This window comes from Macaca nemestrina, chromosome 1 (assembly GCF_043159975.1).
Source record: "Macaca nemestrina isolate mMacNem1 chromosome 1, mMacNem.hap1, whole genome shotgun sequence".
NCBI classification, from domain to species: Eukaryota; Metazoa; Chordata; class Mammalia; order Primates; family Cercopithecidae; genus Macaca; species Macaca nemestrina.
The window spans coordinates 73,269,655-73,284,458 of NC_092125.1; the positions used below are offsets into that span (position 1 = coordinate 73,269,655).

At 34.1% G+C, this 14,804-nt stretch overlaps 1 protein-coding gene across 4 annotated transcripts in view; it reads left to right on the plus strand.

Annotated features, from left to right (window-relative positions):
- The window catches only part of LOC105493522 (potassium two pore domain channel subfamily K member 2), a 235,399-nt gene that overhangs the window by 117,885 nt on the left and 102,710 nt on the right, over nucleotides 1-14,804 (plus strand). For all 4 annotated transcript variants that reach the window (XM_011761223.3, XM_071080635.1, XM_011761222.3 and 1 more), the window contains exon 3: nucleotides 11,538-11,655. In XM_011761223.3, coding sequence (XP_011759525.1) covers nucleotides 11,538-11,655 — 118 coding nt within the window. The remainder of the gene's footprint in view (nucleotides 1-11,537; nucleotides 11,656-14,804) is intronic.

Consider the following 14,804-nt stretch of genomic DNA (forward strand, 5'->3'; position numbering starts at 1 on the left):
AGAATGCATCATACCCATGTGGATAAAATAAAATGTTCACCAACATTCACATTTATGAGTTCGTTCTTTAAAAAATTCATTTATAAATTTATTTATTTATTTTTTTGCTTAGAGCTTTCAGTGTTCCCACACAGAAATAATATTGTGAATGATAGCTAAGGCTAGGCAACCAAAGCTGTAATACAGCTGAACTATTAATACAACCCCAAGACCTGAACCTGGCTTGCCAAGTAATTTTATTATTCTTTTGGCATATTTTACTTATTTTGACCAAGTGACCCACTTAGCCTCTTTCTGCCTCAGCTTTTATGAAAGATAAGTATGTATCTGATCCCTCTTAAGTAACACTATATGCATAATGCTCACAAGGTTCTGGTGAAGCCCCTCAGGTCTTGCACTGCTGTTTCAACTAGTTAACTTAAAGAGAAGTAGCTGTCTAGAAGACACCCAACAGATATTATTTATTTTTATTTTTTGAGATAAAGTCTTGTTCTGTTGCCAGGCCGGAGTGCAATGGCACGATCTCAGCTCACTGCAACCTCCTCCTCCCAGGTTCAAGCGATTCTTATGCCTCAGCCTTCTTATTGGCTGGAATTACAGGTGTGCACCACCACGCCCAGATAATTTTTGTATTTTTAGTAAAGATGGGGTTTTCCCATGTTGACCAGGCTGGTCTTGAACTCCTGACCTCAAGTGATCTGCCCAATTTGGCCTCCCAAAATGCTGGGACTACAGGCATGTAATTCCAACAGATGTACAGCCCCAACAGATATACAGCAAGTGATTAAAAATGAAAGTGTGAGTGAGGTTCAAGTGTATTTAGTCATCTCCTAATGCCCATAACCTTTCCCCTCCATGCCTCTTCTGAATCCTCGAGAGACTGCATGTCGCTTTTTTGTGACTTTTTACTCTTCTCTTTCCCTGCTTGGTTTAAAAGTTTTCTGCGTGTTTCACCAACATAAACATATCTTGGACTGTGGGAGTTAGGAGACAGATGAAGTGGAGAAAAGACTTACCAGCCTCATGCTTATGAGGATTTTGAAGCATCTTCCCTTTCATAGGGTGCTGTGCTCTGAAGCATTGTTGAGATTAGTATCCTAGTGTGAACGAAGATGAACAATACAGCATACGTGTGTGACTGATGTAGAAAACACGAGGAAAGGTGCCAAGTTCGTTTTCAGCGCTGATGGTTGTCGTGTGACACACTCATGCCAGCCAAAGAAGTGCCTAAGGGAAGGGTTTAATTGCATTTTTGTGTAATAACTACTGGACAGATGTCAAAGGGTAGCTCCATTATTCCAGTTGGCTCAAAAAGGGCAAGAAATTCTATCAGGTTCTTGTTTCTCAAAATGGATTTCAACCAATTCAGTATTTGCCATAACTGGTGAGTGTATGGGTGTGTAATTGAGAAAGGCGGGGGAACCTTGGAAAAAGCTAAGAAGCTAAGACAGAATGAGTATGAATCACTATGTTTTGGGAAGTTATATATTATTTTTGCTGTCTTGATTTTGTGACATTGAGCCAAGAAATACAAACATATTAAACAATTTTGCAAGACTTCCTTTTCTCTGCATAATGTTAGCAAGTCATTAATAAACTTCCTCTGCAGTATATTAAGAAGTTTTACCTGGAGCCTAAAAGCACAGAAATTTCTTGTAGGCTTATTAATGGCAATGAGTCAACTCACTCAAAGTGAGAAATACACATTTTATGGGGCCTGAAACAGGATCTGTCTATCAGGATATTATTGGAATGTCTTAGTATAGTGCCTTTACTCATGACTAATTTGGGTTGTAGGAAGTTTGATTTATTCAAATACAAATTGTGTTAACTGGTTACTTTGTCAGGGGTGTGTGTGTGTGTGTGTGTGTGTGTAGTGTGTACAAAGCTTGAGATTTTCAATCCTCACTATGATATTTTAGTTACCATGATTTTCTAGTTTCAATTCTCACTATGATTCTGGAAGAACAGGAAAAAATCCTTTTGTTTTTAAACTTACATAAAAATATTGCCTTTCTGTGGAAACTTGAATAATTTTCATAAGTATTTTCCCTGTGATTACCTTTATATAGGTATAAAACACTTTCTTTTTGTTTCAACTTGTATCCATTATGGAACTATAGGCTTAAGTGCCCTGGGAAGTCAAATGAACAGAGATTAGTGACATTCTATTGGAAAAAAACAACAGATTTTCCAAATTTAGGAACCCTATGGATGTGTGTAATTGACAGAGAAAAACATCCTTTTTCACATTTTAGCCTTTTTCTTCTCATCAGTTTAGAAATTCAGGCCTTAGGAAAATAGTGTGTAAATAAATGTGGGTTAGTGTAGCATGCCTTGGGCAACATGGTACAAAAATGTTGTCTCAGGTACTGTCTCCCTGATCTCAGTCTCCTGCCTACTCAAATCCTATTTTAAAGACCGCCTCTTTTAAAGGAACTGCCTCAATAAATATCTTACTCTCCTAGAACTGTGTCTTCCTTACTAAACTAAACAACCTTGATCTTTTTCCTCTCTCCTTGCCTTTTGGTTTCTTTCTGACTTCTTCTACCTCCTTTTCTTTTCATGCTTTCCTTTATTATTATTATTATTAATCTTTTTCTTCCACTCATGCTGAGATGGGGTATAAGGTGGCCGGAAAGATAGACAAAGATTAATAGTCCCATAAAATATTATTCCATACAATAATATGGAATCTAGGAAGACTCATGGAAAACTGCACGCCAGGGAAATGCTGCTTTGGTGTGCTTGCTTCACATATGTAGTCTGGCTCCTTTAGAGTTGCATAGGGTCTTCATCATGATTTTTTTTCTCTATACAGCACTGTGCTCATTTCATTGAGACTCAAAGAAGAAAGAATTTCAGTGTTTCCAGTTCAGCCCTTGCCTGATACATAAATCTTCTCTGTAACAAGTCAGCTAATGGTTACTTGCCCTTAGACATTAGACAGGTTTACTCAATAATAGAGGAATAGTTATGTAAACTATGTTAAATGTAGCTACTCGGTGAGATATTGCAGTCCTTAAAAATGATAGCTCTGAAGACTACAAAATGCCTTGGAATATGCTTATGTTATATGAAAAGAGTTTTCAGCAGATTTATTGTTATAACTATTAAAACATGAATATATGCATGTTGCAAAATACTGTTTTAGGAATGGTGACTGATTTTTTACTTTAGTATTATTTTTCCCAAATGTCCAATAATATGTATATTACTTTTATGATTAAAAAAATCTCCCTAAATGGATATGATCAGGAAAGACAACCCAAATACCCAGCAGTATGCTTCATGGTTTCTGGCCCTTCAGTGATATCCGCTCTCAAATCTGTTGTTCCCTGCTTTGAATTTTAAGTTTTTGTTTCTACTAATAGAAAGTAAATTTACACTTTCAAAAGAGCAAGAAAAAAGCTGTACACTTCATTAGTCTGTTTAAAAATAGCTTTGACACTCAGTTGCATAATCCCCAAATAGAAGGAAATAGATGAGAAGGTAAGCAAGACATTCACTTTTAGATGTGCTTCCTTAAAGTCTGGTGTGCAGAAACTGCTTTCTGTGGAAAATATCCCTTTTCAGTAATAAGAATTAAATTTTATTTAAAAAAAATCTTCGTGAAATTAATATATTTTGACTCATAATTTTTCCAACAAAAACAATGGATTAAAATCATTATGGCATATTGTTTCTTACAAAATCTTCCTTACAAAATATACTGGGGGGGAACTTTGAAAGTATGCTTATCAGTCGCTAAATATAGTATGATTTAACCCCTATGTTTTGTATAAAATATGCAAAGTACTACTCCATCTTTTTTCTCCAGATGAAATCAGAAATGTATTTTTATAAAAGAAAAAAGATTATTGATGCTAGGTTTTGAAAATCTAATATATGTCAATACTCTATAACATTTCATTTAATTGTGGAATATAACTCTGTGATTTCTGCATTTTATATTTAGGCAGATGCCTGTATTTTTCCTAGAAAAAAATAAAACAAGTACCATGTCCATATTACTACAGAATTTCGGAAAAACTAGTTTCATGTAATGAGTCACAAAATTTGATATCAAATCGTGGATGTATGAATTAACTTCTATAAATTTTAATTATCTTAAATGCTAAATAGTATCTCTGGATTTCTCAGATGTGGGCAAAAATGGAATACAACTTGAATTTCCAATAAGGATTCAACAATCAGTCTATGTTTTCTCAGAATAACATTCTAAGTAATAAAGGGTTTTCCTTTAATAAATATGTATCCTTCGCTGTAGGACTGTAAAGAGAGCCTAATCGATTAATTTGCTAGTAACAATGTCCTTCCTGTTCATGGAAATTAGCGTTAATTCTGCACTAATAAATATCACACTGCAGTGAAATTTATTAAGTTATTACACACTTTTGATCAAAACACAAGTACTATTCTTTTGCATGCTCATATTTAATTGCCATTTTGCATGCACCAAATGCTCAGATATTGGCAATTTTATATGCTTCAGCCTAGTGTTAGCATTAACTGAGAACTGCTCATGGAATATTCTTGAAGAGCAATATGCTAGTGTAGTGCGGTTTTCAAGAAGTTGTTTGCTCTCTTGTGTGATTATTAAGGGTCCCAGTGGCACTTGACAGGAATATTATTTCACGCAAGGAATCCAGTGACATACTTTAGTTTCCAGAATATCATGAAAGGACAAAGAGGTAAAGAAGATGGGTCTGGTATCCTGCTGCCCCTTAGTGGAACCTAATTTGATATGTGAAATGGCCCAAGAAGCAGCCCAATCATTAAGACTGCCACATGTTACTGATGTTAGATGAAGAGTGTCTTGTATAAATCATGTCCATAAATAACATAACATTCCAGACATATATGTCCAGTATATTTTAAACTTACTTAGAAAATGGATAATCCAGTGTGGTTCCTCATTGTTTCAGACATGCCAGTCAAGGTTGCCTAGGCTCCACCAGTGCTGTCTGTGAAATTCTGAGCCTGTGAGAGTAAGGGCGATGTTGAGATACTCTCTAGTTTTAATAGCAGGACCATTCAAAACAGTTCACATCATCTGGAATAAGGTAATCATAATGTTGACACATAGTCAGAGGTTAAGAATGAGATGCATGAGGATCCTGTAGACTTTGGCAACAATACTCACACATGACTGTGTATTATTGATGGGTGATGATTATTTTTGTGGTGCAACTGTAAGTCGTAATGATACCTACCATTATCTTCCCACAATGTCTTTTGGCAATGAGAGCATCATTTATTATTTTACTTTCCTCATCCCACATTCTTCAAGTTTTTAAAAATAATCTTGCTTACATGGGTTGAAATGGTCAGATGCAGTGTTGTGGATGTGTGATTGGATTCCTTCCCTAAAGACTAGTTTCTTCTCAGGGTGGAAACTGGTTTAGCACCCAAGGAAAGGGTCACAAATAAAGATCTATAATTGCAACTACTAGAAATTTGGCAAGACAATACTTGTTACTGTTTGAGGAGCTGTGTAACTGTATATATGTCCATATAATTATAAGTCGATTTTGTCATTGTACAATTTATTGGAAACTATGTCTTTTTTAAAAAGGAGAAAAAGTGGAAACAATCTTAAATATCCAATTGAAATAAGTTGGCATCGAACCAGTTATACATACATCATTGGTATAAACTAATTAGGTGTTAATCCCTTGTACCTGCAGTTCAGAATTTTTTTATCACTTAAAAGTGTTCAAATTATTACTGTGATTCTACTTTCAGGATGATAGGTGTGACAGCATATTTTAATGGAATCCTGATTATGATGTAACAGAGGAGGAATTTGTTCAAAACATTCTGTGTTGTTTTGATGAACATAAACATCTCTGTGTAGGAAAAATAAGTAGAATCAGAACTTCTGGTGCTATTTGTATTTTAAGATCCACAATATAGCCTACTCTGAAAGCAATACATTCTTCAGGCTTTTCCAAAATTGCTAAATTCCCTGTATCTTTTTCTTTAATGAAAACATGGCCATTCTAGTACTTTATAGCACACGAAAAGCTGTTCCTTGGAATTGGACTGACAGAAACATTTTCATGATTGTCAGTCACTTCCTTGAATGCCAAGTCTGTACTAGTCCCATATACTTACAAATAAGTGTGTCTTATCATTGTTTGGTGTTAAAGCTGAATAAAGATCCAAAATGCCAGATGGCATTGAGACATCAGCATTTACAATTCAAGAATCCACAAATTCACAGTAGAACTCTGTGAACTTTGATTCTAAAGCCACCATTGTCATGGAAACCAAGATTTTCCCTAATTATCTTTATCATGTGTATGAGTATAAACCTCCTAGAGCTCTATTTCTTAAGTTTAATGCTACACTCTTAAGTGGAAGCATGTATTCAACTAATTTTCCTTAGTGTACATCCTATGCTTGTCTATAAACTGAGGAGCAAAATTAAATGTGAATCCAATCAAGATTATCTTTTACTGTTTCTATGGCAGGTTTTAAGTTTGGAAGCCCTTTCTTATTAATCAGCACTTCAGGTAATCATATATTAGGATGAAATACGTAGGATTCCATCTTCGCTTATCTTAACCTAAACCATTCAATTTATTCATAAGTTGTCAACATGACTTGATTGTACAGAAAAGTTGCTTTTAATGAAAAAGTGAAATTTTATTATCTATTCAGTGGTTATGTTACTTTAGCCACATAATGTGGCACACCCAGAAACAGTTTTCATGAAGGCATTGGAAAAGTACTCTGATGACCTGAACTGATGTTGAAATTTCAGAGATTCTTAGCTCTACGTCAGTGAGTGGGAAAGGACATCCAATTTCCTGTGGATGTTGACCAAGACACCGCACACAAAAATACAAAATAGACTTACAAGAATATTCTAGAGAAAGACCTCATGGTAGACTCATTCTCATAGTGATTTGACATACCCTTAGCTCTATCTCAAACCTCTGTTTCAATAATTACAGCTCTTGTGATAATTATTTACAACCCACATGTTTCCAGACACTACTGTTTCTGATTATAGGTCTGCATTTGCTTCTTTTGAATTTTAATAATTTGTGGACTTTATCCAAGTGTCTGGGTGATGTTGTAATTCATTATTGATGAGAAAAAGAATAAGCTAAAATCATAGTGCTGGTTATGAAGACTATATTAAATCAATTGCTATATCAATAAAATAATTTTAATTAATGGGGGCGGAGTCTGAAGGCTTACCTTATCTTTTCTCATCTACAACACCATGTATGTTTCTTTTCTGTTGCTTTCCCATCACTTAGTACCATTTACAACTGCTAAATATTTTTGAATAAATGAATGTGTTGAAGAAATGTACGTAAAATCTAAAAATATACTTTTGATTCAATTATAATCTGTCCAAATTCCCCTTCCCTGATTTTTACTGGAAATGTTTAGTTCTTCCTGAGAGTTACAAGCCTAGATGCCCTTGTTCCTGTGCCTAATTGTTTTTGTGCACGTGACTCTGTGGCATTTCCATGTATATTAACTGTGAAGCCATTTCCTCCAGAGTAACTAGATAACAGCATGATTATCACAAGCAACTCTTTCAGATTTATGAAGCCTTGATACATATTTTTAAGCTACATAGCCTATGAATTCACTAGATTAGAGTATATGAACCAATAACTTTATTTGATTTATGCTAAAATTGAACCATTTTATATTTCTTCACTTATTACCTCTGTTCCATCTCCTATATGTTTATTGCTATCTTAAAATATTTTCCAAATTCTTTTTTAGTTTTTAAAAGTTTTATGTCTTTTTTATTTGCTTGTTGTCATATTTTATTTAATTAAATGCCATTTTCTTGCCAATGGCCAATATATTTAATGATTAAACGCTTAAACCGTTGATGATTTTATGTGACAAAAATAAAGAATCTGTTGTCATTATTCTTATTTAACTTAGATCTGGAAAGACTGTTCAGTCCAATAAGAGATGAAAATCAATAATACATAGCTATTGAAAGATGTGGAGACAAAATACCATTATTTCTAAGTGATAAGTTTGCTTACTTTGGTTTTCCAGGTAAAAACCGAAATCAAACAAACAAATAAAAATAACAAGTTCAGTATAGAACAGTTGTTTTCAAAATGTGGTCCTCAAGGCCCCCTCAGAGGTTTGTTAAGATCTGAGTTATTTTATTTATTTATTTTTTGAGACAGGGTTTTGCTCTGTCACCCAGGCTAGAGAGCCGTGGCATGATCACAACTCACTGTCCCCTTGACCTCCCAGGCTCAAACGATCCTCTCACCTCAGCCTCCCTAGTACCTGGGATTATGCCACCAGGCCCAGCTAATTTTTGTATTTCTTGTAGAGATGGGATTTCACTGTATTGCCCAGGCTAGTCTCCAACTCCTGAGCTCAAGTAATTCACCTGCCTCATTCTCCCAAAGTGTTGGGATTAAAGGCAGGAACCACCACACTTGGCCAAAGATATTTTCTCTATAGTACTAATATGTTTTTGTCTTTTCAATATAAAAAATACATCATAATGTGTCTCACTTTCTGAGTTTACAATGAAGTCTGCCAGCGACTATGTGATGTGCTATTCCAACAGATTGAAAGCAGAAACATATTAAAATACATCTGTTTTCTATTAAGCCAGATATTAAAAGAGATTTATAAAATTGTAAAACTGCATCTCTTCTCACTATGTATTTTGTTTTAGAAGACATAATTATTTATTGTAGAAATAGATCACTTAGGTTGACTTTCTTGATATTTTTACATGAACATTTTAAAAACCAGAAATTCAAACCAATACAGGAAATATGAATAGTTATAACTGACACAAACAGAAGATCTTTGACATCTTCATTAATTTTTGAGACTGTAAACTATTTTAAGATAAAAACTTTGAGAATTGCTGGTGCAGAGGATTGGTAATATGTATTTATGTATATATACAACAGCAATAACCAATTATAATTCAAAGTTGAAAAAGTGAAATATTTGGGAATAACCTTATGGATCTATGTGGAATATATAATCAGTATAGTATAGGGGACTCAATAAATAGGGATTCATACCATCTTCCTTGGTATGAAGTTTGAGTATTATAATAGTGTTTACTTTTTAATTTATAGATTTCATCTATTTTCAAACATTTAATGTATGTGAAGTATTTAGCATATTTCCATTAAAATTTCAGTGGAAATATGTTAAATAAATTTCAATGGAAATATGTCAAATCTATGAAAATAAAAATTTTTATAAGATTTAAATTCTAAAGTTTATATAGGAATAACAGAGCAATAACTACAAAAACGTTTAAAAGAAAGATAATGAAGGGAGACCTACCTTATCTGATATTATAGTTACAACACAGAGTCAGATGAATAGAATTAACTAACTCAAACTTCACTGTGTGTTGTGCATATGTGTGTATAGGTATATATTTGTGTGCATTTAATATTAGATAAAGGAGTAATTCATGTTCAGTATTATTCATGATAAGGGTTATATAAGTGGAAATATATTTTATCATTTCATTAAAGATAAATGTCATTAATATTAAAAATATTGCTAAGCATTTGTAAATTGTTGGGGGGGGCAGTTGTAAATTGAAACAACCTTCTAAGATAGCTATTTGCTACTATACATCAAATGCTTTAAAACATTCACAATCTTTTTTTTGTTTTGTTTTTGTTTTTGTTTTTTTTTGACGACGGAGTCTTGCTCTGTCGCCTAGGCTGGAGTGCAGCGCCGAGAACTCGGCTCACTGCAAGCTCCACCTCCCGGGTTCACGCCATTCTCCTGCCTCAGCCTCCCGAGTAGCTGGGAGTACAGGCGCCCGCCACCAAGCCCGGCTAATTTGTTTTGTATTTTTAGTAGAGATGGGGTTTCACCGTGTTAGCCTGGATGGTCTCGATCTCTTGATCTCGTGATCCACCCACCTTGGCCTCCCAAAGTGCTGGGATTACAGGCGTGAGCCACCGTGCCCCACCGAAAACATTCATAATCTTTAACGTGGCCAATTTATTCCTAGCAATCTCTCCTAGGGAAATGTTCAGAAATAGGAAAACATTTATACATAAATATGTTCACAACAGCAAATTTTATATTAATTCAAATTTTAGGACAACATATGTATCTATATCTTGAGCAATGATTAAATAAATATGGAAATGACAAAAAAACCTGCATGTGGAATAGTATTAACTAAGAGTAGAAAATACAACTATGTAAAAGAGGATATAAAACTACCAGGGGTAGATAATGTAATACATTAAAAGTGGTTATCTCTGGATTCTGCAATTATGGATAGTTTTTATTATCCTCTTTATGCCTTTTTGTATTTTCTTTTTTTTTTTTTACAAAGATCATATATCACTGCTAAAGTAAATAAAAGCAATGCAATTTAATTAATTTTACACAGAACTATTGACTTTTTAATTCATAGATTAAGACAACAGACATGTTTCATAACAGTTCTGAAATGAGATTTTATATTACATTTCAGCTATGGGTTGCCTGTTTTTTTCCATACGCCAGTGACTTACTTGAGTCGTACCCCATTTTCAGAGTGTACTTATTATCCATTTGCCAGTAAACTATGTAACCTTAAACCAACCACTTTTCTTCTCTTGGCCTTTAATTTCCTTATCAAATGTTGTTTCTTCCAATTCTATAATTTGAAAATTAAGTAGTAAAGATCTCCAAAACTATATTTCCAACCGAAACATCATCCCCTGTAATCTGTCTGTCTTCTACTATACATTTTCACCTAACATATTGTCTTACCTTTTGTGCTTCTCCTCCTCCAACCCCCACCTCCCAACATGTGATGATTGAAGAAGGGATTATAATGTCATCTTTCTGTCTTTCTCTTAGTACTACTCAACATTCTCAGCAACAGATCTTAGTGGTCTCTATGTAATATTACTGACAGATTGTCATCTACAGAGCTTTGGTGATTCTCATTGTCATAGAATTTACTAAACTCTGTAGAAATTCTGAGTCTAGATCTACATGGACTGCCTCAAGCCTGAAAGTGAAGTCCTGTTGCCTTTCCTTTTCATCCTTAGCTCTTTTTGATATAGGCTTGGTACAGTTATAGCCAACCCAGACTTGGATCATATATTTAACATTTGAAATGAGCAGCACTTGGGAAATACTTTCTTTCTGATGAAGCTATTATGTATTATTGTAACTATAGTTTACAACCTGCTATTTTTACGCTGTGGTGCTTACTAGAGAACATTGTTATATTTAGTTGTTAATTCAAATAAGTAATTAAATATGTTAATGGATGACAATATGAATGCATTTTGGTACAATATTATAACCTTCATGCCAATCAATTCACTTGATATCACATGTCAGTTTCTTATAACTTAAGTGGTATTAAATTCTTCAGTATAAAGTTTTAAGCTATAGTATACATTTTAAATGGAAAAACAAAATCTTAGAGTTGATTCTCTTTGTCAAATAAGTCATTTCTGGGGTGGAAAATATGCTGTTTGATGCCTCTGTGTGATTCATGTGTACTGATAAATTTCTTTTTAAACTTGCAGCAAATAGTGGCAGCAATAAATGCAGGGATTATACCTTTAGGAAACACCTCCAATCAAATCAGTCACTGGGATTTGGGAAGTTCCTTCTTCTTTGCTGGCACTGTTATTACAACCATAGGTAGGAGACAACTTATTTTTGTTTTTTGTTTTGGTACAGTTTGTGAGATAAAATCCATTTGTTTGAATTTTTTGCAGAGTTGGTCAAAAATCATTTTACTTAAGATAGAAAAACTAGATTATAGTAAATTGATTGTGCAAAGGGGGTTTAAAGGTTTAAACAAAGGAATAATGGAAATGAATTCATTGTTATTTTAGAATACTGAGTTGACTTTAAAATACATGTGAAACAGGAGCAGTGCAGTTCAGTCATTTGACTAATGGTAGTAATGTCAGGAAACAGCTTAAAATGATTATTTCTTTAGACAATTAGTTTTTAATTTTCCTGAATTTTTGATACTTTTTGTGTAGCAGAAAATGATTTGAATACAATTTTAACATTCTTTTCATGGAAGTTCTTACATGATATAATCTTTTCGAATTTGTAAATTTTAACTCTACATTTTAACAGATTGTGCCTGTTAATATGGTCATTTGTGATGATTACTTCAGGACTTGTTTTTTATACATTATATTTTGCTAGTAGCATAAATATATAAAAATTTAACACTGAAATGTGAGGATTATGAAAGTATGAAAATTTAGGCCCCTGATGATTTTTTTAAATCGCGTTGTTTGTTATAATGTTGAAAGGGTTGCATAATGAACGTGGTCTCTTTTTTCAACTTACCCACACGTATGCTTGGTATCTTCTAAAGCAGCAGAATGGGTACATGTAGATGTCCTCTCTGCTAGTTTGTCATTCAGTGCCCAAAAGCTATTCAGGAAACCTAAACACAGATCTCATAGTGAAAGCCATGTTTGTCATTCTGTGAGAATGAGAAAAGCTGCTTGCTAATGGAAAGAGATGCGTTTAAAGTGTATTTTTTAAGAAAGAGAAGGAAATGGACTCATCATAGTTATGAAGGAATTTCAGGTGTGAGAAAATATGTTTTAAAAAAGGAGTTCTTTCTTTCCACATACCTTTGGAATAAGTTGAAATCCTGAAAGTTTCAATCTTATTTTTGTGATATCATTCATAAATTATGACATGTATAACGTTTTCATGTCAGCAGATTATATCAAAGTACTAAATAGGAGAACATGGAAAATTTATGGATGAACTCTCACTTAAAAGTTTTTCTACAGGTATTTGTACTGTTCTATCGTTATATGAATCCACTGTAGTGCCTCTTTGCACTGGATCGCATGCCAGCAAAATACATACTTTAGCATGCTGATTTTTTGCCTTTTTTGAGAGGTCAAGAAACTATGTTTACTCTTACATTTCCATCAGCTAGGTCAAAAGTTGTGTGGCTGTGAAAATCTGGAAGAATGGCAACCTTGATTTCTAACCATAATAACAGGTTAAGTTTGGGGCTTAGACATCTTGGCCATTTCTACTATGGAAATAACTATTTATTGTGTAAACTACTTAGAGTCTAGAAGAAAAAAAGCTCACAGACTGAGTGAGAATGGTTTGTTTCTGCCAATGAAAATTCAAAAGTCTAAGTTATAACTCATCATGACCACCACTAAATTATTTTGCAGGAGACTCAGTCATTATACAGACTTACTGTTGCCCTGTATGTTTATAAACAGTCTCATTTTTTGAATCCCCAAATACAGTAAGTTTTGCAGACATACACTTCAACACATGAAAAAATATAAACCATTATTACCAGCCTTACTCCAAATTATAGCCATTAAGCACAGTAGCTGATCATTTAGGCTCTTTAGGTAGCTGCCTGACAGCCCAGATATTCTACTCTTCTATCTCAGGCTTTAGTCTTCAGTGGATTAAATCATTCCGGGTGACCCATATGAGGACTTTTTACTGCATGGTCTTTTACTCTTGTGGTCAACACCATGTCCTCTAATCTTGGACTAGGTTATGGTGGTCTAGGGCAAGAGAAAAAATTTGTCCTCTTTTCTAAGTGTGCACTTGACATCAAAGTCATTATTCCATAAAATTCAAAGTATAATTAATAAAATTGCTAATGATAATAATTGTGTGAGCTTTGAAGTGATTTTTAGCAATCATAGAAATTATGACTTTTAGTAATAGCTGCATTACATAAGACATTTTAAAATGACATTAGAAGTTGGGAGAGTTTTGAAAAATAAATTGCAGTGGCTTTTAGAGGGTTCCTGGTACAGGCAGTGTTTCACGGAGCTGAGTTGGCCACAGTTGTCCAAGGATTTTCTGTTCAATTTCATCAATTTTTCTAAGAAGCAAACATAATCCTCACTATTCCTTGGAAATATGCCCAAGGGGTGTAATACAAAATAAAATATTAAAATTTAAGACCAAATTTTAGAATATCTGTTCATATATCTAAACACCCTTTCCAAAGTTATACCCTTCCAAATTCTTCACAAATCCTCTTCCATAGTTGCACAGACTGAAATCCATTCTTGACCATTCCTTTTCTCTCATATGCCACTTCCATTCCATATACCAGTCCTGTTGGCTTTGCCTTTATATTAGATTCATGCTTTAACCACTGCTCAGCATTCAAGTTGCCACCATTTTTGTCCAAAGTAGCATCATCGCATGCCAGCAGCGTTGCAGCAACCTTCTGCTCAGAAATCTTCTGTGGTTTCCAACTCAGTCAGAGCAAAAGCCATAGTCCCTTGCTGATTTTTCCTAGTAAAATGCAAGCTCTATGAAGTTAGGGATTTTTAATCATTTGGGTCTTGCCTGCATCTCCAAATGCCTGATACATATTGGGTGCATAATAATTATTTTTGAAACTAAAAACAAATAGGCATTCTATATGGTCTGAACTATGACTTATTGGAAATTACATAACACCATATTGATACCTGTGAGGCTAAGTTATTAGCCCTTTCAACATATTTCGTTGCCAGTCTGTTTGTCTATATGTTAATTCAACAAATAATAAAACACTATCGCTCTATTGCTATAAAGATAAAAAATAAATTCCGCGGTTTTAAGTTGTACATAGATCAGTCAGGGAGAAATGTGGATAAATACACATTTACAATACAGTGTGCCAGGAGTTGTGAGTTAAGAGCATTTAATGGGAATGTATTGATGCAACACTTTACACAGATATTGGGTGGGTAGGTGAGTGAGAAAGAAGCGAGGGATGGTTCCTTTTCCTTAGTAGGCATTGTCCCAGTTGACTGGATAGAATTAGGAAT